Consider the following 23,871-nt stretch of genomic DNA (forward strand, 5'->3'; position numbering starts at 1 on the left):
CATTATCTGTCTTCAACTTCTGTTTGTAATCAAAATCATGATTAGAATCTTACTTGCTCCTGTTTTGAATCTGAAATTATATATTACATTTTGAATTTAATTAACATAGTTTTAATTGTTCCCTTTTTTAATGGTTTACCTAGGGCTTCTGGATGATCTTCAGATTATCTAGTTAAATTAAGCAACTTCCCTGTGTTTTGTTTAAACACAGTGCTGAAGAGCAGAGTTTTGTTTATGATTTCTGGACATGTCTAGTGTACACAGTTTCATCTTTTGCTTTTTGTGGATTATTGTTCAGTTGAGTCACTTTGCTGCTCTAGTCACCACCTGAAGTAAATACAAATATTTACTTCAGTACAGCAGTGAGATGGTGGTGCTGGCCTATGTGATATTGTGATGAGCACATCCGTTGCCCTTTATTGCAACTTGAGCAGTCATAGTCTAGTGCCAAGTCAGCAAATCTGATGGACTGACTTTTTAGTGTCATTGATGTGATGGGACACACATGCAACAAATATGCTTATGTAAAGACATACTGTAATAAAATGTTGTGTCTGATAAAACCAAAAATACAGTTAACAAACTTTCTACACTCTCAACTGCTTGTTCAACATATCCAGGAGTATTGTATATGCTTTTCTTTTCCAGAGGCCTTGAAAGATTGCCAGGACATTGTCTAGAAATTATTCATGCTACAACAGAAACTCTATAGTATTGCACTTAGCCATTGTTTATCTTTTAAGTATTTAGAAGAAGTTTTATCCTGCCTTAAAGTGTTGTAACACTAAATATGAGGTTCTTGAGCAACTTTGATTTGACTGCTTTTCCTGTTGAAATTGAATAAAGGTGCTTTCCCCTTGCCACTGATGATCTATCAACATGCTTGGCACTATCCGTATCAATTCTTGGTTATCTACATCCAATTGAAAAAGTTAATAGATGTTAACATGTCACGTCATAATATGTCATGCATAGCTGCATTGTGCTTTAGACATAGGGAACTATATATGTGCATGTGTATATATGTATATACATATATTCTCTACATACAATTATATATATGAGATACAAAAAAAATCAGGGGTTGTTGTTCTGTTTCTTGATAGCACTTTGCTCTTGAGATGCACATCATAGAGTGTGGCTACCAACTTTAAGCTCCTTCATGAAAACCCCATGAGATGTACTCATCAGTACTCTTTTCTGTCCTCCAAGTAAGTCCATTTGTCCTGGCTGTGACTTTGTTCTTATCATCCCTCCCAGGTGCTGCACTCTAACTTTCAGTGGCATTTTCACGCTACCCTGGGGCTCTGTACTTTTCATACTGCACGTAGTGTGTTACTCCTTCGTGCTCACGCCCCCGGGCTTTGCCAGAGGACGGCATCGCCTCCTCCCAGGCGAGATATTCACAGCCAGGCTCTGTGGCTGCCTTGCTTTAGGCAGGGAGCTGAATACTGAGCGCTTCAGAAGAGGCAGTGTGGCCCTGCCCGTGGCCCCGTGGTCACACAGCATTGTCCTCCCGACCCTTTGCTCATCTCTCATTCACTCGCTGAGCTCATCTGCTCGCGCTTGTGCCCGTGGCAGCTCCTAAACCGTCGTCCAGTGCAGCCTTCTCAGTAACAAGCTACAGCCTTCAGCTCCACTTGCTTTCCTTCCTCTTGCCTTTGCCAACCTGAAGGTCATGTGACTGCCTAAGAAGACACAACATACAGGATGAGGGAAGTAAAACTTCAGATACTTTTTCCTGTTATTTTTTCGTACTTCAATCACAGAGACACCTGTCTCTGTTTCCCAAGGTTGAGAGCACTTGTTCCTATAGCAGGTTGTGGGTTGTGATGCACCAAGGTGTAAGTTTTAATTTTTGTTTACTTTTCAGTTAATTATATATATATAAACTACATCTGCTTGGGCTTGGGGTTTTGGTTTTTTTTTTTTTCCCTTCTGTTCTTTTATGGAAAAACAGAAAACCCCAAATCCCAAGTGCTGAGGCAAAGATCTAGCTCTAAACTCTTTTATTATTTTCTTCTTATGTAAATCTTCTTATGTAAAGCCTCAGCAGATTGTGTCCAAACTTAAGGTGTGATGATACCCTGTACAGCATTTGTGGGGGCTGTAAGACAGTGCTTTCTAGCTGCTGCAGGTCTTTGGTATGCTCTTTATTAAAACAACTGAAGAGAACGCTGTGGGGTAAGATGATACTACACTGACACATTCTTTCTTTGCAGTTGGTTTTCTGAGGAAAGTTTTTGACTGTAGCGTGAAGAGCTACATTTAAATTCTGTGCCTAGAGGTGGTCTCAGGAATTCCATATGCTTATCCTGCTCTGACATCATCTTCTCACAGTGGCTTCTTACTCTCTGTCCAGAAACTGCTGCTTTGCTTCTCAAAGTATTATGTTAAACAGCGATTTGAGTGCCAAGCCAGGCCTCTGTGTTGTCCTTGGTATGGCTGGATCTGGGCTTGAATACAGCCTCAAACTGTAAAGTAAATAAAATTCCACAAATACTAAGTCTTTTTGTGTCTTCTTAACTGTCATCTGAAACAAAAATTGCTGGTTTAATGTCTAATTTCATTGAGGTAAAGTGGTAGTTGCAGACTTACTTTGTTTTAACATCTTTTTGAATGTTGAAACATGAAATAAAGTGACAGAGGGATACTTATTTGCTTTGGATACTGAATTGCAGAAATAGCTGTTCTTAAAAATGAAAGACATTCTTGCTAGTGTAAGGAAAATAAAGGGGAAGAAAAAGTGGAGAAATGCATGGCTGACTGTTTCATGCTTTCTGCCCTGAAACTGGGTGCCAACAAACTGTCTGCAAGTAGAGAGAAACAGACTGAGAAATACAGTCAAAGAACAAATACTTTTTTTTAGTTGTAGGGGGGAAAAAGAGATGAAACCTGGTTGAGATTCCCATAACAATTTTATTGCTTGCTTAGTTCTGCTGCAAGCAGTACGAATAGCCCATGGCTGAGTATTTCTGGGGTTATGAGATGTCTTCAAATGTACAACTGTGTACTTACTTGCCTTCAACATTTAAAAAAACCCTCAGAAGTGATCTTCAAATATCTCTAACTTCTTGAAGTTATGCACAGTAGGTTGGATGTATTTCTAAAAATATTCATCCTACTATTCGACATACTTTTGTAAAACAGGATCGTAGTGTTAGAAGTAGAGTTATTGTAGCCTATTTTAGCTCAGTTAAAAGTTGAAAATTAAAAAATATCTTAGAAGCACCATGGCATAATTATGTACAGGCTTTTCTTTGCGTGGTCTTAAACAGCTACTAAGGAAAATATTCCTGCTTTGCTCAAAATTTGAAGCACCTCTTATATAAATATATAAATATGATGTATATAAATATGCCAACTGCTGACACTTACTTTGTTCACTGTATTATGTTTTTTAAGGCATAATTTTAAACTGAAGTCTTGATTTAGTGTTCTCTGTATGTCTTCTCTGGCATGAGACTTGGCTTTCTACTTTATCCTTCATTAACAGACAAAAATGTTATACATGATGTAGTAGTAGATCTTCTTTGTCCTAAGTCATTAAAATACATGAGTTTGAGGTGGTTCAAGCAGCCCTAACAAAACTTGAAAGTTTTGCTTGTGTGCTGGAGCATATATATTGTGGAGACAATGTCTTGTGAATTTAGAATTACTTGTGACATTTTGTCTTAATTCTTTATGTATCTCTTCCCTCCAGTATAAGTGATAGATGTTAATATATGTGGGATTTTTATGGTTTATTTAGAAACTTCAACATGCAAACTAAACAGCTGATGTAGGTATGTGTACTGGAGGTGACAATATGTAAAGAGCCTGTTAAAAGCCCAACTTGTAAAGGAAATTTAATTTTTAAATATTTGTCCAGTGGAGCTGTGAACTTTATTTCCATAAGTGCCAAAATCAGAAGTATTTTTTTTTTCCTGGTCAGAGGAGTTTTCAACACAAAACACATGTGAAGTATTGGAAAAACAACAAGTACATTCATTTTAATGTCAGGCATGTTTTCCATCTATTGCTTTTTGCCTTAAGATTTGATTGCTTCAGGGAGGCTGGTGAATGTCCCATTCCGATGTACTGGGAGACAGTGAGGATGTCAAAGAAATACAGTGTCCTAAAATACCAAAGACTCCTTTGAAAATGAAATTGTAATCTCTTCTCTAAGTTGTTATACAGTGACTGTCTTGCACCTTGTACAAAATCTTGCTGTCTGTCACGGAACCCACTAATTATATTCAGTGTTACACAGTAAACATGTGAGAGGATACTGGATCTGAATGCAGATTTCATAAAGGATAATCTAGTACAGGGACTGGTGGTTTTTAAAGACAGGAAGGTTTAATGTGTTGACTGTTGGTTGAAAGCTGCCAGGTGAAAATGAGTTTTGATTTTAAATAAATGAAATTTTAGATATCTATTTTAATAATGAGCTAAGTGAATAAGTGGGAGCATGACATCTAATTTTAATTTAACAATTTAAAAGATTACTTGTTAACTGAAATTATGTTTATGTGTGTTAAAAATGATGAATAGTGTGTGAAAATGTCTTTTTTATCATCTGTAATCTTCACTGTTTCTTGAGCAAAGATTTATGTGGAGAAAGAAGCTTATGAAAACAAGCTGCCAAAACCATCAATCAGCTTCTTGGTCCAAATAATTTGTTGGGGGAATCTTCTCATAAGAGCATATTATGCTAAGAATCTCATTAAGGGCATACTTTGTGACAAGTGACTTTTTTTTTAATTGATATTTGTAACTTCTTGCTGCTCCTAGATGCATTTTGTCCTGGTATGCCAGCTAGTATGGCAAAAAGCTCTGTGCTGCCATGGCAAAAGGTGGCATAAAACTTCAGTTTCTGCTCAGAAGGGATGAATCCATATTCTAAAATGTGAAGCAGGTGTTCTTAGCGGAGCTTAGCTGTTTAACATCTCGCTGTGTTCCTCTGAGGGGATTGATGGCTGCAAGGCTCATCTTGAAGCTTGAGGCTTCATTGTAGGTTTGTTACCACTGCTGCACTGTTGCTGTGCCAGATTGCTTGCCCGTCCTCTAATCCCCTATTTCAATGGCAATCTAAAGAGCACGGCTATAACACTTCCAATAAGTATTATTTAGAAGATACAGCTAATCACCCTCTCTACTCAATTGCTGCTCTTGTGAAGACAAAAGCATTTGGAGTAATCTTAGCCTAGAGCCTCTTCAGGTATTTAAATTTTCCCAATAAGCTTTATGTTTTTAATATAACTGTTGTACTGGATGTGAGTGAACAGCAAAATTTTAACAGTCAATAGGAAGAATAAGCTCTATGAATTGACAGCTGTGCTGTAGAAAGGTCTCTGGGCAGTACACTGATCAGCTTTCAGCACTTTTACTCTACAGGCCCTCATGGGACCTGGAACCCGGAGCTCCTACAATGTCTGCAGTTGCTATAATACACCTTTTGAGAGGAGCTCAAAGGAAATGTTGCTAGAAAACAGCGTAGAAGTCAATGACAAAATATTCTTGTATACAGTAATTTTAAATACATTTGTTTTTCTGGCTGTTCTATTCATGGCAAATTAATTGTTTTTCCTGAAATAGAAATGCTTTAAATGTCACTTGTTTGTGATACTCTGTTTTAGCTAAATCATCAAACAATACAACAGATATCTAAAGGTGTGTCATTTACTGATGACCATTGTAGAAAAATAACATGCCCTTTGCCCAGTATATGTTTCTCTTGGAGATCCCCAGAAATTTCAGCTTCCATTCAACCTGTGTTTTCTGCAGATGAACAGCTGCTTTCTGTCAGCTTTCAAGAACAGCTTCATGTGCTCGACTTTACTATATGCTCTAGGGTAGAGATTTTTAAAACATACATGTCCTTAAAAGCATTTTTTTCCCCAGTAGCTTGGCAGATAGTGCTGCCATACTTTATTATACTTGTAGTTTCAATGAGAATGTTCTCTAAAGGCTGGTGGCTCCAGCTGATCCGCTGAATGCTGAGCACAGAATTATAATTCAGCAGCGTGGGGGAGGGCCGCACTTGCAGTGGCGAGCACAGGGCACCGCTGACTGCCTGTTGCTTAATCAGCATGAAACTATTAGCAAATTCTTGCTATCTCAGCTATAATGTACTGCTAATAGGTCTGCTTTATTGCATAGGACAGTCAAAAAAGCCTGGAATGTTTTAGTAATTTTGAGTAGCATAACATTCCTCTTAATGAAGTTTGACAGCGTTTTCTGAACTCCCTCATGCTGTATAACGAGTACCATAAATGCATTCCTGTGTACTAAGTGCTGATAACTTGTGTCTTTCCTAATGCAGGTCTTCTTACATGAAAGCTTTTGACATAATTTTAAATTCTAACGTTTTATATAAATTAGATGCCTGACAACAAAAGCATCTGTATAATTAGTTCATTTAAACGTACTCTCTAAATTTTGTCAAAAGTTTTACATTTGTCAGAAGACTCTATAAGGCTTACTTCAGTTGAAAAAATGTCACAGAACTTGTTTGTTTGAGGTTTTTAAATTTAGATTACCTTTCACCCCTGATATTTTAGAATGTGCTTTGTAATCTGGAGTACACAGTGCACAGGAGATGTGCGTGGTGTGTGCTACTGTGGCCTCTTTTGCTGGGATCATCAGGAGTAAGTTTCAGAGAGGACTGGTGTCAGGTATCCAAATCTGACTTTTTCTTTTGCCTCTCTGCCTTTTGTTTTAGGGGCAGTATTTTTTCTTTTTAATGGCAGTTTAATAACTTCTTCATTTACTGATAAATCAGAATGGATCTTTGATATCTGGGGCTTGGGATGATTTTCAGTTTTAGTTGTCAGCAGTGAAAAATGGTGTTGCGTGGCAGAAAGACAATTCAATTATGTCAGTTTATTTTGCTTTTAGTAAGTTGCGAATTTGTCTTTATAATCATGGGAAAAGTGGGAAGGGTCACTGTTTTCCTGTTTCCCAGCTTGGTACTGGGCAGTCTGCACAGACAGTCTGCATGGTGAGCAGGGATGTGACAGAGATCTCAGTTTCCTATTTTTATTGCAGGGTCTGGTTTGCTTGCAGCTGCTCTCACTCATTTCTCTCTTACATCTGAGAGTCTTATCTCGTTCCTGGAGCCAGAATTCAAGAGGAGTTTTTACAGTCTTAATCCAGCACTGCTGCTCATAGTCAGAATGGCTCTAGCTTGACTACGGTGCCATGCCTGGGAAGACGTAAAGATATGATCTTTATGATCAGTGCATCTTTAGCAGACCTTGTCTGGATTGATCTAACTGTGACAGCAGACCTTTGGAGACAGAGTCTATTTCAAATATCAAAATACTTGACTCCCTCCCCACACACACCACCTCCTCTTTTCTGGCAGGCTGTACCTCTTTGTTTCAGCTCTTCATAAGAGGTCTTTCATCCTCAGGACCTGCAAACAAGCAGGGGGATTTCTGTTAAACATTTAATTACAGTAGTTGTTGATACTTGTCTGAAGGAATGAAATGCACACAGAAAGCTGGAGTAAGGCTTTTTTTGTGTGTCTGTGTCCCCTGTTACTTACACAGTTGGCTTCTACATCAAACACAGCGTTATATATTGAATAGATAGTTCCAAGCCTTTGAATTGTTTAGTCGTCCATGCAGGACATAAGGGGCCATTGGAACGTGTTCTGACACCTGTTTTGTAACACATACCAGTGGACATAATGCAGTAATTTTCTGTGTGAAACCTGTAACTGTTATGTTTAAGAAAGACTGTTGAAGGAACAGAGATACTCAGATCTAGTTTTGGCTTTTGAGGGTAGATGGCTGTGCTGAGCTTTCGGGGGAATTGTTGAGGAGCCCATCTATTATTATTCTTTGAATCTGTGGCACACACCACTTCTCCTTCCCCCCCTCCTTCTTTTTTTTACCTAAGTTTCTAGACCATGTGACACCCTGCCTTGGTCCCTTCCCAAATTCTTTTATTGAAGATATAATAGACATGCTATATGTAGTATGCATTGATGCTATTTTGTGGATCTTTCTCAGTTACTGTAGCATACAATCCACAGAATTTTTTTTATCCTAATGACCACATAGAAATTATATTTGAACTCCAAAAATTACAACTAACTGCTTCTGAATAGGTAAATATTGAATTTTAGATTGCACTGCAGTTACTCAGAAGTGCAAAGAAGTTATGCAAAAGCCCCAAAGCCCAGTTCACTTAGTTTGCAAGACCCCTATTTTGTATTACAAAATGCAACTTGTTTCATCATTTGCTTATTTGCAACTTCTCAAGGAAGACAAGTGACTTGAAAATTTCCTGTCAGTGCTGCAGCTGTATAAGTGAACCAGGGGGAAATGGCCACAGGTGCCAGTAAAACTGCTCTTCATTAAATGTGTGGTTTGCCAGCTCATAACAGTTTGGGGTTATTTTTGCAAATTGTACCTGGAAATTAAGTTACTAGCTCTGATTCTGAGGGCTGTGAAGTGATAATTCACAGTCAAAGCACAAGCATTTCTACTTGTCTGGCACATTTCAGGATATTGCTTTGGGTGACTTAAGTTCTGTGCTGGAAAGCTTCTTAGTATAGAGGTGATTTTACTGCCTTTGTGATCATCTCTGAAGACAGAAGTGGATTTGTCCACTGTTGAACTTTCTTGCTCTGAAAAAAATGTATGTATTATTATAAAAAACATATGTATTAATCCCACAAAGTATAGCACTGTGTATATTTTCTTTGTTTTGCATATTACTGATTTTTTGGGGGTTAACCACCTCAATGAACAGGACAGGAGCCACTAGAGGGTCAATGTGATTGAGAATGGTGGCATGTCCTTATTTTTTCTGAAATCTGAGAAGCTTGATTCTCCAAATTTCATCCCTCAGATTTGTGGGGATGTCTGAAATAGGAAGAATGAGTGGACCTGGTGGAAATTTCTTGCTTTATCCATGTCAGTTTTGCTACAGGTTGAAGAAAATTGTCCTCAGATTTTTTGTTTTTGGGAAAGGTGCGTGAGGGGAGGGGAGGAAAAAATCTCCCCTTCCCTTATTGGTATGTTTTTATAACACTTCTGGGTTGTAACTTATTTTGAGTGTTGATATACCCTGGTGGTTTGCAGAGGAGAGGAGAATATAGCATCTTTTCTTGCTTAAATTAAGATATTCCCACCATTCCTAACCCAGATTTTTCTACTAAAATTAATGTCAGTAATATTTTTTTAATTTTTTCAAGAAGTGACAATAAGCACTCTGAGTAATGCACTGTTCCTATTTTTCTTGAAAATAAAAATTAACAGACGTAGCAGTGCAGCATGTAGTCCTTTGCCTCCATATGTTTTCCATTCCATCTCATTTGATGACACTATGGCAAAAGTATCCCTTTTCCTTCTAGTTCTGTAAGGTTATATACTAGATGCAGACTGATGGGCAGTTCTCTTTGCTTGTCCATGCAGACTGGTGGAAGCCCTTCAGCATTGCCAGAATTGGTGAGTGCCTCACTGGTAAGCACTCTCACTCTAGTCTGTGCCACAGCTGAATTCCCTAGATGGGCTTATTTTACAGTTACCTTGGTTTGTGTGTTTCCTGAAATAGTCATAATGAATAATGCTTTTCATCAGGTTTTATCAGCCATCGGTGGTGTGTCAGCCATGTATGGTACCCTTTTTCTTGTGGTTGGAAGGAAGGGTTTGTGTGGCTGTGAGGAAAACGTTTTATTTTTTAGTGCATATGTAAATTGTTGCATGTGTTAAATTTTGTGTTGAAATAGTTTTTCTCAAAATGCTAAGAGAGTTCAAAATTTTTGTTCCAAGTGGGGGACTTAAGCTGGTAAGCAGAATTATCTTTCTCTCTTCGCCTTTCATCCTACTGCTGTGTTCAGTACTCTGAGGTGGCAGGAAGAGCTGTCCTTGTTCATCTTAAGAATCTTTGTTATTCTCTGCCTGAGTTACTTGGGTTGCATGAGGCCTCTTTTGCTTCAGGTATGTTCTTTAATGCTCCAGTCGCTATGGTACCATATTGCTCGTTCTTACAGACTGTTAGTTTTTCATGAGAAAAACCAAGGATTTAAACCCAACCTTTCTGTTGTGCATACTTGTACAACAAATCAACTTCTTACTATACACTTTTAATAGCTTCTCCATTTGTTTCTAACTTCAAATGTGAATGTGCTGCCTTTCAGGATTAAGGATACAAATGTGTGACATTGTGAGAGTAAGAAAAATAGAGAACAACCCATTGTGGTTCTTTCTCACTGCATAGAGACAGGAGCAAGAATGCCAAAAGTGCTGTTGAAAGGTGTGGACTAAACTGCACGTAAACTTTCAAGGAAAGTTCCCTGTTTTCCTGATCAGGCTGTTGCAAAGTTTAATTCCTTGTTTGCTCTGTATCTTAGTATTTTTTTTTTTCAATTTAGCCTTTTTTGCCCTGTCCCTGGGAGAAATAGACAATTATTTACTTATTATTGTTTCTATAACTGATTCTGTTTTAGATACTTGAAGATAATTCCTTCTCTCAACCACCTTTGGAATTTATTTATGCACCTAAATCTCCTTAAGAGCTGACAAAGATGTTCTGAAAGAGAAGGTCCTGTTCTCCTGTCACCTTAGTCAGTCAGACACTTAAAAGGTGTCACTGGCTGACCTTGCCGTGACCTACAAATACCTAAGGAGTCTAAATATGGGGTTTTTTGGTTGTTTGTGGGGGTTTTGTTTGTTTTGTTTTTAAAGTCTCAGTGGGGTTAATATATTGCCATTTCCCTTTCTTCCGACAGTTTGCTGTAGGGTCACATTGGCATCACAGGGGCAGAGGGCAAGAGAGATGGGGCTGCTCCTTTTGATGGCCGGTGGCCAGTAGACCAGCTTAGCTAGACATTAAAAACATGTCAATAACCTTTTATTTTCTGAAATAGATAAAATTTGTGGTTTCTCTTCTTTACTAAACCTGGAGTTGTTGCTTGAGTCCATTGAACTATGTGCTTTATTAATCTGGTGACATGAACTGAATTAGCAAAAGCATTTGCTGAACTTCTGGTCTGGTATAAGCAGAAGTGTCAGTGTGACTTCTGCCTTTCTGCACAAAAGAAATTCTTTGCTTGTGTGCATGGGTAGTTAGGGTAACTAACTCATTTAAAATGGCAAGTTACTGTTCTCTTGGCTTCCCTTTCTACTAAGATGAGCAAACTAGTTTTTCCAAAAGGAAAAGGAGAAAAAAAAGTGGTTTTTATTTTGTTTTTTTAATAGTAGGTATTCTGATGTGTTAAAAAGGATAGCTGTGATAAATTTACCTGAAATTAAAAACATGGACTTTGTTTGTACAGACTTAAGAACATCCTGAGATTCTTATTTCCTTAACTCAAGTTTGTTTTATATGTATGAATACATTACTTGATTAACAGGTTTTATCATATTTTTTTTTGACTTTGGGTGTGTAATTTGATTTTTGGTTTGTAAAGGTCTAGAGTTAGCATGACAGCATATAAAATGTAATTCTTCAAATCATGTATTTTGAAGTTGTATAGCCAGTCGGGATCCCTAGAACACACTCTTCAGGTGTTTTTCTCTGTTTCTAAATTGGGCGGTGTCGAAACTTGTTTCTCAGATTTTTAATGTAATATTTACGGAAGTTAACGTGAATAGCTACAGCTACACTGGCTATTTTCTGGAGTTTATTCCTGAGGGGGACATTCTAATCAAGGAAGTTACCCGATGGAGATTTGGGGTGCATGAGTAGTGTAGTACCTTGTGAATGGTAGTTGCAAGTAATAACTCAGGGAATGCTCGGAGAGGCAGATGTAGAGGGGGCAGCGAGGTAGAAAGTGACTGGGTGTTCAGGAAAGGATGGAGTCTACCAGTTACACGACAGAATATATTACTTTTAATATATTAGTAAGGCAAACCAACAGATACTATTCCAGTATCTGGTTTGATACTGTACCACAGTTACTTCCCACACCAGTTAACTGTTCTTCACTGGGATTTGCCACCTTAATTCCATTATGTATTTCCAGTATCCCAGTAAGTTTGCTCATACTTTAGCATTGCTTGCACTGTTTGAATACCGGTGGTGTTCTGCAGCTGCATATGTTATTAAAAACTTCTAAGCGCTGCAGTTCATAAACTCAAGGAGATATTTTGAAATTATTCTAACACCTAACAAAAGAATACTAACATAACAAATGCTTGCAGAATTTGCTGCCACAAGCAACATTTAGTGAAGCAGAGTTTTACACAAGTGAAATTTGCTTTTACAGCAGAGTAAAAGGACAGCAGCTGTAAATTGTGTGGGAGTTCTGCATTTTCTTGTCAAGTATTTGGAATTAAATACCCTTTCTAACAGAACACAGATTTGATGACTGCTCTGTTTTAGAACGGTCTATTGAAAATTGTTATTTTCTCTATTTTTGAAAAAAACCTTCAACTATATATTGTGAAAGTGAGCCATTAATATATGCATATATAGTTTTAAAATTCTTTATGGCTCTACCTTTTTCCTTCTCTTTCAAATAGTAGAATATTACAATTTTTCTTCTACTGAACAACCTACATGGTAGTAGTTAGACTTCATTCTGTTTCTCAAGTGGTTCTCAAGCTGTCTTTTTAGGGTTTTGAGCTTGCTCAGTAGTACAACTTAAGTAACTTTTGAGTAACCTGGGAATTTTATCAGAGGTGATGTTTACTTTCCCATCTGTACTTTTCATGGGCTCCTGGCTTTACACTGCTTTGTGTAAGCACTGGACCCTCAAAAGTACACTTAAAGGCTATGAGATCTGTACTTTTGAAAATGTAAAGTGTAGAAAAAATTGCTATTCAGTTTGAAGTGACTATAATGGAAACTTTTCCACAACCTTTAAGCTATTATGAGTTCAAATAACAGCATTCTACACTCCCTTCCCACAGTAATATTTTGTAGGAGCTAACGTTTTAGATATGCTGTGGTCCTACATGGAGACAACATAGAAGTATTCCATGAAGATGTTAGTAATCTGTCTTTAAAAATACTTTGACATCTCTGAGGCAAATGAGATGTACATTAAAGCAGTTAAAACAGTAAATGGCTTGATAAGCAAGGGCTCCCCACTACTTCTGAAACTTTAAGAGATTATTCTGCTGTAACAGTTCTAGAACAACTGAAGAGCATGCTGTGCTCTTGTGATACTTCCTGTCTGAAAAGCAGTATCTATTGGCATATTACAGGACAACTTCCCAATGGAGAAAGCAAGCTAGGCTTTTCTTATGTTTTCTTAGTGTGCTGTCTTAGTTTTTATAGCAAATTATCCTTGAGAGACATCACAAATGATTCCCAACAGCTTTATTCTTCACAAATCTGCACTCAAACATGTACTATAGGTTTCACAGAGCTGATGAATTGTCAGCAGTTGAACTAAAATGCAGAATAAACTTGTTTCTGCTGGTGTTGTTGAAACATTCTTATTAGAGAACCAACTTGAAATGAACTTCCATGAAAGTGGAGGAAAACTAAATGTGTAAATCTCCTTCTGCATGGCACATCCAGATGCTGACTAAATTTCTGAGTTAGATTTCAGATACTACATTATGTGTGTTGAAAGTATCAGCGTTTTATCTGGTGAAGTGGACAGGGTGAAAAAGGAGGGAAGGAAGTTTGCTGTCTGACTTTTCAACATTGTTAAATTTGGCCACTCTTTCCAAATCAGGGTAAGCTTGCTGTGTAAGCATGTATGACGTAAAGTGTTTCATATGGTATTGAAATTTTCTACTATAGGAAAAGCAGCTTTGTCTATATCCTTGGACAAAAGCTTTTTCATGGAAGGGAGAAGCTAGATTGTGCAAGTGGCAAAGTACAAGTAGGGTAAACACTGTCATCTTTGTGCATGTTTTACAAAGGATCCCATTGTAAGGTCTTATTTCCGTTTTTTAAAATATTTGACATCACTGTTGCAATCCTTCAATATACTTTCTTTTATTGCTATAAATTTCCTAAGTTCCTATGTAATAGTTCGCTCATGCAGTGAACAACTGCAGAAATGTGGATGGGAAATCTGCACACCATGCAGGAAAAAAGGTTTTCCATCAACTTTGTTTGATCGGTCACTTACAGTGAATGACCTGGGAGTGGTCCCTGGTACTCTGAGGCTCAGCCAAGTGCTTCCTCCTGTGGCAGGCTGTGTGGTACCAGAGAGCCCTCCTGCTGCTGCAGCCAGTTTCCATTTCTGTTCCCAAGTGCTTGTAAATGTGCCAGAAGCAGCCACCTCTTGGCTTTTTGTGCTGCAGGATTTTATAGTACAATTAAATAAATCATTGTCTTGACTAGTATGAAAATAACCCACTTGTTTTAGGCTACTGAGGGAAGGGAATGTATTTAGTTTGAGAGGCTTTTTGCTATGCATTTAGATATTGATAAAGCCTTACAGTAGCACTAGAAAAAGATTTTATATTTTTGTCAACCTTGTTTTTTTTTTTCTTTTTGTGTGTGTCTTATGAGAGAGCTAAAACAGAAGGGAACTGAAATGGCTGAAATAACACAAGCACATTCTGGCAGACTCTCATGCCCTCTGTACTAAGACTTTTTGTTTCATAATCTGGTTTCATAAACCAAAATATTAATAGAGGTATATATAAAAATTATATTTCCAGTAATAGAAGGGAGTAATATCTCAGTCTATAATTCAGTGCAAGCAAAATGCAAAATTTACTGAAAGATAAAATTAGTGAAGGTGAATCAGATGCTTAATTGTTTCCAGGCTGATGGAAATTTACTGGCTAACCATTAAAAAAAAATTACTTGGAGTCTATCTGCTTAGTTTTTAAATGGGACACTTGGAAAATTTAACTGTTGAATGGCCATTATTAGGCAGATATATTTGAATTACTTGTATGGGATGATTTTAGTTCTGTATTGTTTTATAATGTCATATTTTTGCTTACCACTTTATAATGGCAAATCAACTGAACACCACAAGAATTTCAATGCTGTTAAATAACATTTGCATTACTAGAGCTTATTTGAAATTTATAGTCAACTATTAACGGGCTTATATTTACTGTCATTGTTTTATGTGTTCCTTAGACTTACAGAGTGAATTATCCAGCTAAAGTTGGAGAAGATTAGTGCATAAAAAATTTTTTGGGTTCCCATTTCAATTTGACTTGTTAAATTAGCTTGCTGTTGTCACTTCTGAGGCAGTAGAGGACTTGCTGAAAAATCTTCCTCATGGATTTTTGGGTATTACAATAAATGTTAAATATGCCTGTATCTGTTAGAAAGAAAATAGAGTCCAGAACATGTTTGTAAAAACATAAGCCAAGGGCAGAAAAGGAAGGAGAAGATGAGCTAATTATTCCAGCTGAAGATGTCACTTTGTGAAAATGAAACTGTAGAGTTTTTGAGATTTCTTTTGTATCACTTCTGTTGAATAAAGCTGGTATTGAAGTCCCAGGGCTTCGTAAAAGGACAGCGGCAATTCCTTGGCAAGAAGCTCAGTTGTTGAGGGAACTCGGATGCTTCATTCCCTGGCTCAGGATGCTGAGGGATGTGCCTGTTCTCCTTTCTTCAGCTTGCTGCTGTGAAGAGACAGTATTCCCTTGCTCTCCTTTAGTATAATGCTCTTCTTTCGAATGAGTATGGACAATCTGTTACTTGTAACTTCATAAAGAGTGTTGAGATTTGCCTTTAAATAAGCCAAAAGCATTTTCAGGTGCTGGTTAGGGAAGACATCTATACTTCTCTTTTTCTCCCAGAACTGAAGACTTACCCTGCTTAAGTACACTGAACTTTTTTTTTTTTTAGTTTACTTTAATTTTGAATGCTTAAATAAATACTGCCATCTGAAAAAATCCATTTGTAAAAGGTAACATTAAAATTTAAGGTAACCTCTGTGAAGCTGATAAGCATTTTGGTAACGAAAAGTATGTTTTGAAGAAGGTTTGCTTTTCATTGCACTGAGCTCAGGTTTTCAGAGGCCTGATAGCATATCTGTGGCCTTTGTTGAAAATGTTGACTGTTCATTCATGAATGATTAACAGGTTGTTTTATTTAAAGGCACGTATCTGCTTCCTACTGTGCCAGTAGAAAATCTGTGTTGTGAAAATGCTTTGTGTGCAGTCTCTACTTGAAGAATGCTGTGTGTTGATCCCAGAAACTTTGTCCTGCTTGCATGAAACTCTTTTTCTTATCAATTTGCAAGGATTTAGTGCTAGCAGACTTTTCTGAGAGACCGAAGTTAAACGTGGCAGATTTCTATAGTATAATAATACAGAGCATTGCTGAGCTCTGGGAGAGGTCCTTATGTTCTTGAAGTTGCCAGATTGCTTAATGGGGTGTACAATTTTCATTCGTGGTGTAGTGTCATAGAAGTATTTCTGTTTTCTAATTTTTCTTTATCGCTTTTCTAGCAAGAGTGCTTCACTGTTCTTAGCAGAAGAAAGCAACATGAAAAAGTCTGAAATCCATACCAAATAGCAAATGAATGTTGAAATGTTTGGAGTATAAGTCATTTTGTGTGTGCGTGCATGGGCACGTTGAAGGACGTGTTCTTGTGATTCTGATAGTGAGAAGACAAAGAATCTCTTTTGGCAGATTTAATTCCATGTTTATGAGCATTCAGAGTTTGTTAGTGCAAAAAAGAACCTCGGGGGGGTGAAGTTCTAGCTGGAAGTCTTGCTTAGTGTTTAGCATATATTTAAGTTTCCCTTAACTGCGTATGTCTGGTTTTGGGAAAACAGCCATGGAAGTGGTCAGAAACTATTTTGATCTAGGTAATGCTTTGTCTATTTGGATTTATATATTGGCAGTGAGTAATGGTTTAGGTAAATGAAAGGAATACAGTTAAATTAATCCACTTTTTGGCTTGGAACTATTAAATGTTTTTGCAGAACACAGTCTTGAACTCAAAAAATGGTCATCCGAAAGGAAAGGGGGAGGTGATGCAGGGCCCTGGAGCTTTACAGGGACATCTGTGGGGACCTGCCCCTCCAGGACTCCCTTCCCAACGTGGGGAGATGGGGGCGAGGGGGAGATTGACCTTCCTGCCAACACTGGTGTAGAAAGTACACTAAAGTTAATTACAGAAAACTTTGAACTTTCTAAAAGCTATTTTTCTTATCAATAAATAAGAAATTCTTGACAAAATTGGCCTTGATAAGGTTGGGTGCAGTTGAACCGAGCGTAATTGTAGACACAACAACAAATCTCATCACATGGCTTGACGTATGAGGAAGTATTGTTGTGTGCTACGTGGTTATTTAAAATAGTTCCTGATAAAGTTGTATCTCTCAAAATGTACTCAAGCTATGTGTTGTTTTCAGATTGGTGGATTTGCTTTTTTTTTTTTTTTTTTAAATTCTTTGCTGAAAGCAGTAACTTCCGAGGGCCTTTCAAAAATCTTGCAATTCTCCCTTAAAAGTCTGTCAGAAGAGAGAACAATAGGGAATGAAAGTAGCTGGAGGATTGGCTGGATTGTCTTGTTGCTTAGGACAAAAATTCTGGCTTTTCCTTGAAAATCAGAAGTTGGTATATTGAGTTTGGAAGCACTAAGCATTCAGAAGAAAATCCCTCATTCCACTTTCGTATCATGTTAGTGTTTTAAACATCACTAATATGCTGCTGGAGTGTGGCAGTACACTGGCTGTGAGCTCCCAGTATTGGCTTAGCACATCCACGTCCTGCAGTTTCATCTGGAGTTGTGCTGCTTGTGTTCCTATGTGCTACTTGAGAAAACGTTCCTAAAACTATACTAAGCATTCTGTGTCACAGCCTATATAGAAAACACTTTTATTAATACACAGAACTGTTCTTTTAATGATGGCATCTAATTAAAACAAAAAAAAGCAACTGGCAAGTGCGGTCCAGACAGAAAGCCTTCTTATTGTCTTGTGTGGAAGAGGAATTTCAGGAGGAGGTGAGAGTTGTGCAAGCCACCAGCCTCCCACTGCAGCAGCCAGGGTGCTTAGAGGTGCCACTTCCTTGAAACAGGGGAAGCAGCGGAAGGTTTGTGTGCTCTGTGGTGCAGGTGTGTGGTGTCATTTCAATGACAAGCCCTGTGGTTGTGTGGCAGGATGATTTACACGGGAAATGCAGCTCTGCAGGCTATTGGGAAACCAAAGCAGGAACTGCAGTCTTGCATGAGGAGACATCTAGGTTTCTGCCCCAGCATCCTGGGAAATCGAGGGTCGTCCCTGAAGGATGATGCTTTGTTCATAGTAGCGCTCTTTATGCTGTCAGTGCTCTCAAGATCAACTCTACCAAAGGCAGCCATTCTACCCTCCTCTCATAAAAAAAAAAAAAAAAAAGGCAGACATGTGTGACCTGGATAGTAGAAAAATAGTCTTTTACTGTTCATCAAGTTTTTTAGCAGATTTTTCCTTTGAATTAGGTAGAGGAGGGTACTAATTAGTTTTGGGTCTCTGATTTTACCAGTGCTGCATTTTTTTTTTTTTAGCACTTGTGGTTTGCCTTAAATGTACTGTACTTGCTATATCTAGTAAGCTGTGTTTTCTCTTTTAAAGGCATGCAAAACAAGTCCATGCCCGTTATAATCTCATTAAGTTCCTCTCTAGCTGTTTCCCCCTTTGGTTGTGGATATTGCCCATATTTGGTTCTAGCTGTGGTGCAATCAGTTTATATCTGATTGTGTGGTATGATAAGCTGTCTTGCCTGAGCAAACCCTGATAATTTATGATTAGATGTGGCCTAGATTAACATCTTATGATTTTAATGTTTAAAAGTACTTTATAAAAGATCTTTTATAATGCAATAGCAACAAGAGGCACAAGGACTTGCCTACAGCAAAGCTTCTCAATTCAAACCAAGGGGATGGTATGAATAATATAGTTTCTTCCTTTAGTGCCTAAATAATGTGCCCCAAAGTATGGAGACGCTATTGCATTACCAAGAAACTCTTCAATTTGGTTTAATAATTATCTGCTTTCACGATTTTATAATCACAGCTCTTGTGAAAACACATGCTCTTGAATTCTGAATTGCATGTTTGTATTATACTTTAAAATTTGAACATCTGAAACTTTATTTCTCTCCTAAGCACCTTAGTGGCTTATTTAAAAGTACTCATGGTTTCAGAAAGTACTGTGGACTTCTAACCATGATTTCTGCTGGCTGTTATGTTATAAAATTATTTATTAATGAGAAATTGTCAATGTAGGTATTTGTTGTTCTTCTTTTGTGCATGTATATCAGGTGGGTAAGAACATCCACTTAATTTCTACAAGAAGAGAGCATTAATCAAAACATTTGGTAGTGTTGCCTAAAATATTTTTAAATAAGCATCTGTTTGGAAAGGCATACAGGTAAACTGTCCAGGTGTTTTTCAGAGTTTCTTAGTCACAACATTGCGCTCATCTTTCCAGCTGAGCTTCCTGTTTAGATCGTGCTGAGAAAATAAAAGTGCTACTTTACATTCACCATCCTTTTATTAGCAGTGAGGAGGAAAGGTTGAGGAACAATCTTTGCCTAACAAGTGGCATCTGAGAAATGCTACGTTTTTGGTTTTTTTTGAACAAGATCACGTTACTTACAGTTTCTAAGCAATACTTGAACAGTAAAGCTGAAGTTTTCCAGCAAGGCAAGCATACAGTTTTTTGATGATGACTCCAGTGTATTTCAAATCCACTTTAAGACATAATTATCAGCTGTCATCTGGAAAAATGCTGAGAAATTGGTTCAGCATTAAGTAAAGAGAGCTTGTGATATCTACCTTAGAATTAACAATCTAATATTCTCCCACCCCAGCATCTTGTGGCTGTTCTTTGTGCTTTTGTACTTAACAACAAAAAGAGGAGTTTGTTGGTTTGTTTTGCTGCTGTATTCTGATTTGTAAGGGAGCATTCAAAAATTCATTTGCTCTTTAACAGTACATTTCTTCTCTCAATAGCCAACTACTCCACCAAGCCAAGGGAGGCCTGATTCACCAGTTTATGCTAATTTGCAAGAACTGAAAATATCTCAGTCTGCACTTCCACCACTACCTACAAGTGCTCCGGTCCAAATAAATGGGGAATGGGAAACCCATAAAGATACGACAGGACGCTGTTATTACTACAACAGAGGATCACAGGAGCGAACCTGGAAACCTCCACGGTGGGCCCGAGATGCAAGCATTAATAAAGGGGATCCCCAGAGCCATGCAGATCATGAGGTAGTTCCTTCTGAGATCACAAGCATTGAGATTGTAATGCATATGAATGCTCTTTTGTTGTGGAATTTGGTATCTCTGAGTTTCAAGGTGTCAAGGAGTGTCTTAGTTTCTCTTTTTTGTTATGTGTCTTGGTATGAAGTAGTCAGCAGTTTCACTCTTCAGTTACTTTTGTGTACAAGAATGTGTACATGAACTGTGTACAAGAGTACTAAGTTGTAAAAATGCCTGTAAAAACAGCTCCTCAGCAGGTATTGCAGGTTTTGACTAAATTATCTTCAGGCCATAAACATCTTTTTTAGATATATCAATGGATTTCTTTTCATTACATAAACATATTGCTTTTGGGAAAGCTTTGCTGCCAACCTTGCTTAATAGAGAGTTGAAGCTTACTGTGAAGTTATTTGTGTTAAAAGATAATTTTGGATAATATTTGAGGTGTCAATTTATTCTGTGCAGCCAGTTGGTAGGGAAAGCCAGACAGTGATGTCTGTTTATCTGAAATGCAATGGTTCAGATTAAGCAAAGGAATAGTTGTGAGTTGTATATTACTATTTAAATATGATTAAAATAGTGCTCTTGTGTTCAAACAGTACTTAGGTTAACCAGTTTCCTGATTGAAAGAAAAAACAAATACTTCTCAAGAAATCTTCTACACACTTCATTTTTATATACCCTTTTCAAATATATATAGTTTAGGTGGATTTTTTTCCTGGGCCAATATATTTATATAAACTATATATAGTATATATAGTTTATATATATATATATATATATATATATATATCTCCCAACTGTGGACTGATCAAAAGTTTTTGATTGCTGGAAGCCTGTCGTAGAAGTCTACCCCTGGAACAGTAGTAACAGAAACAGGAGAGAAAGAGAAAAAGGAAACCTTTCATTGCCTTTGGCGATGGTCTTCATAGTAGCCATGACATCCTCAAGCATTTAAATAGCCAAATTCTCTTGCCACAGGCTAATTGCAGCAATAGGTAAACAGGTGAAATGTTGGTGCCTTTCCCTTTAATATCTCTGGTGATGGTCTATTAATTTATCACTGACTGTCCTTTTGCTGGATAAGATTCTGATTTTAATCTGGATAAGGTGATTACTTTTTTGAGTAGTAATTCTCCTTGTAGTAAATGTAACTGGTTTTCTCATTGCCGTCATTCTTCCTTCTTTTCATGGAAGGTCTTGTAAGAATTCTTTCTTGCTTCCCATCTGCAAGTGATTCCTTTGATTCTTCCTCATACCTCTGTACCATTTCATCACATGGTTGCATCTTCAGAATGCTTGATTTTGTTAATTTTTTTTTTTATTGCCCGTAACATCTTTCAGCTCAATTCTTCTGTTTATTTGTGATGCTTGAGGTATCACAGATTGGCCTTCAGACTGTTATATCTATCAAGTTTTCAGTCTTTGTGAGACCAGTGGATGATAATACATGTTTTGATTTTTAACTAGACACTAATTTGTATTTCCAGTAGCATAAGCTCCTTAAGTAATTTGTGTCTTGAATGGATTATCAAAGTTTGAGTCTAGGGAGATACATGTTGCAAAGTCATCTCAATCCACTTACCAGCAGTCATGTGTTGATTTTGAAGCTGTTTTGGTTTTTGGTTTTGTTTTTTTTTTTTTTTTTTGATCTCCCTTCCCCCCGCTTGCCTTTTCTGTTCTGCATTTGAGATTGTACATCACACTCCACTGTTTGTGTTCCTTTTTGTTTTTGATCAAAACTTAAGATTTGGTCAAAAGTACTTAAAAAAAAAATAGAGTAAAGGTTGAGATCCAAGCCTAAGCTACAGTAAAATATAGGGCATCCCAAATTTTGTCTGATTGTGAAGAATTAGAGTAAATATGTCCTAATAATTAGTAAAACTAGATTTAATTTATTATAATAAAGTTAAGTTGTTTTTTACACTAGTCTGAGTTAGGCTCATTTAGTGATAAAAGAGTACATGCAGGAAGGTAAAATCCTAGTTGTATCTTTACTGGTTTGTCCTCAGAGGAACTTGTATCATATTAGGTAGCAAAATGTCAAGGTGATGTAAAAATGAGAACTTTGAATGATCACATATTCTAATATATGTGTAATATGTTAGAACATGAAATAGTTTATAGTCAGTCTTAGAACTTTATGGTTAGGAAATTGAATTTCATTGGCTAATTAAGAAGGGACAGAATTGCACCTAATTTGTCAAAGAAGTTGGTAACAGACATGGCACAAACAGTTGTAGCTTATGACAGTTGTATGGTTGTTATATGTTATATGGCAGGGATGTGGGAAAGCAGTGAAGTCCTATCGACACGGCCTCTAGGAAAGTGTATAGATTTTGGAATTGCAGATAAAATGTATTAGAGGTAGTGATTTCCTAAGGTATTTGAGGAAGGAGTGCTTAACAGTAACTAGGAGAAATTTGTCAAGTGAAGTGATTTAATTAAGTTGGACTGTAAAAGGAATGAGAATGTCACCATATCAGAGAAGGGCAAACCTCTAATACCCAGCTAGGAGGCCATAACATGAAGCAGACGTCAATAAATTACCCAACAAGCTATAGAAAAGCAAAGGAATTTCATTTAAATTCAAAACTACATTTAAAACATATGACCAAGGTGCAATTTCATTCCCTGTTTTTTTTTTCCAAAACAAACAAATGGTAATATAGGGATGCTAGCTTCTTTAGTTAATGTTCTCTATTATTTTCACTTTTAGAAGTAGTAGTGACTTTAAAAATTAGACTAGTTAAGTGATAGAAGAGAGACAGTAATTGTTCCTATTAAATGCATGGTGATGAACTGGTCTCCGCCCCCAAGAATTTTCCAGGTAAATGGAAAAAAAGCAAAGAAGTGATAATGTAGGGGACCATTTCAGTAATTCCCTTTAGTGTCACAGCAAGTTTCTTACAAGGTGAAAGGTTGGGCAATTGTCTGCTTAAGATGGCTTTATTTAAGTGTGATGTAGTATAATTGGGGATGGGACTGGGGAAAAAAGCATGGATCATACTTAAAAAGCATATAGGCAGTTAATACAGAAAAAGTGTTGAAAGTGAAATTGAAAGCTGTTGAATGTGGTTTGGCCAGCATTCTCTAACCCCTGTCGATGCAGCTCTAGCAGTTGTTCCTGCTAGCTGAGCGACAAGGAATGCCTTGGCTTGGCAAGCTTTGTAACAGCTCAGGAATTCTGTTGAACTTTAGATCTGCAAAGGTACAGGACATGAGTTAAACCTTGAAGCATCTAAATATCATTATGTGGATGCCTTACAGATAGACACATTAACAGTCATTCTTACTGAACAGCAGTTATTTTTCTAGGAGAATTTTCATTTTTAGGTCTTCTGTTTAGTTTTACATGTGTAGGGTGTTTCTTCAGTATAGGAGTTGCTTGGAAGGGGCAAATACAAATGCAATATATCATTACAATGATAGTAATAATAAAAATGTCCAAAGTCTACTAGTTTGACCATATGGCAATGCAATTAATATTTAACCATTAAAACAAGGTAAACAAAATACATGTATACAATATCATTCATTCACCTTTGAGCCTGCGCAGTGGATTTTTTAGGTGAGACGCAGCATGCGCGGAACTGGACCCACCCTTTAATCCTAAGGTTCATCTGCCAGGGCCAAGCGAGTTTGGACGGTGGCAGCGAGGTCCTTAGGACATAGGTTTAATTAGAGTGACCTTCTCTTAGATGGATGGCCTTACAGGGCTAAGTGAGCTCCATCTGCCTGGGTTTGGAATTAGAGTTGTCCTTCTCCTAGGATGACTGCCAGAAGGCTAGCGA

At 37.4% G+C, this 23,871-nt stretch overlaps 1 protein-coding gene across 8 annotated transcripts in view; it reads left to right on the forward strand.

Moving 5' to 3' along the window:
• ARHGAP12 (Rho GTPase activating protein 12) overlaps positions 1-23,871 on the forward strand; it is a 75,983-nt gene that overhangs the window by 14,808 nt on the left and 37,304 nt on the right. For 7 of the 8 annotated variants that reach the window (XM_039380717.1, XM_039380716.1, XM_039380721.1 and 4 more), the window contains one exon: positions 19,823-20,086. The exons of the other annotated variant lie outside the window; for it this stretch is intronic. In XM_039380717.1, the coding sequence (XP_039236651.1) occupies positions 19,823-20,086 (264 nt within the window). The remainder of the gene's footprint in view (positions 1-19,822; positions 20,087-23,871) is intronic. 8 annotated transcript variants of the gene reach the window in all.

The sequence above is a fragment of the Pipra filicauda genome, unplaced genomic scaffold (genome assembly GCF_003945595.2).
Source record: "Pipra filicauda isolate LSUMZ 115617 unplaced genomic scaffold, ASM394559v2 scaffold1_size10287979_pilon, whole genome shotgun sequence".
In the NCBI taxonomy this organism is placed as follows: Eukaryota; Metazoa; Chordata; class Aves; order Passeriformes; family Pipridae; genus Pipra; species Pipra filicauda.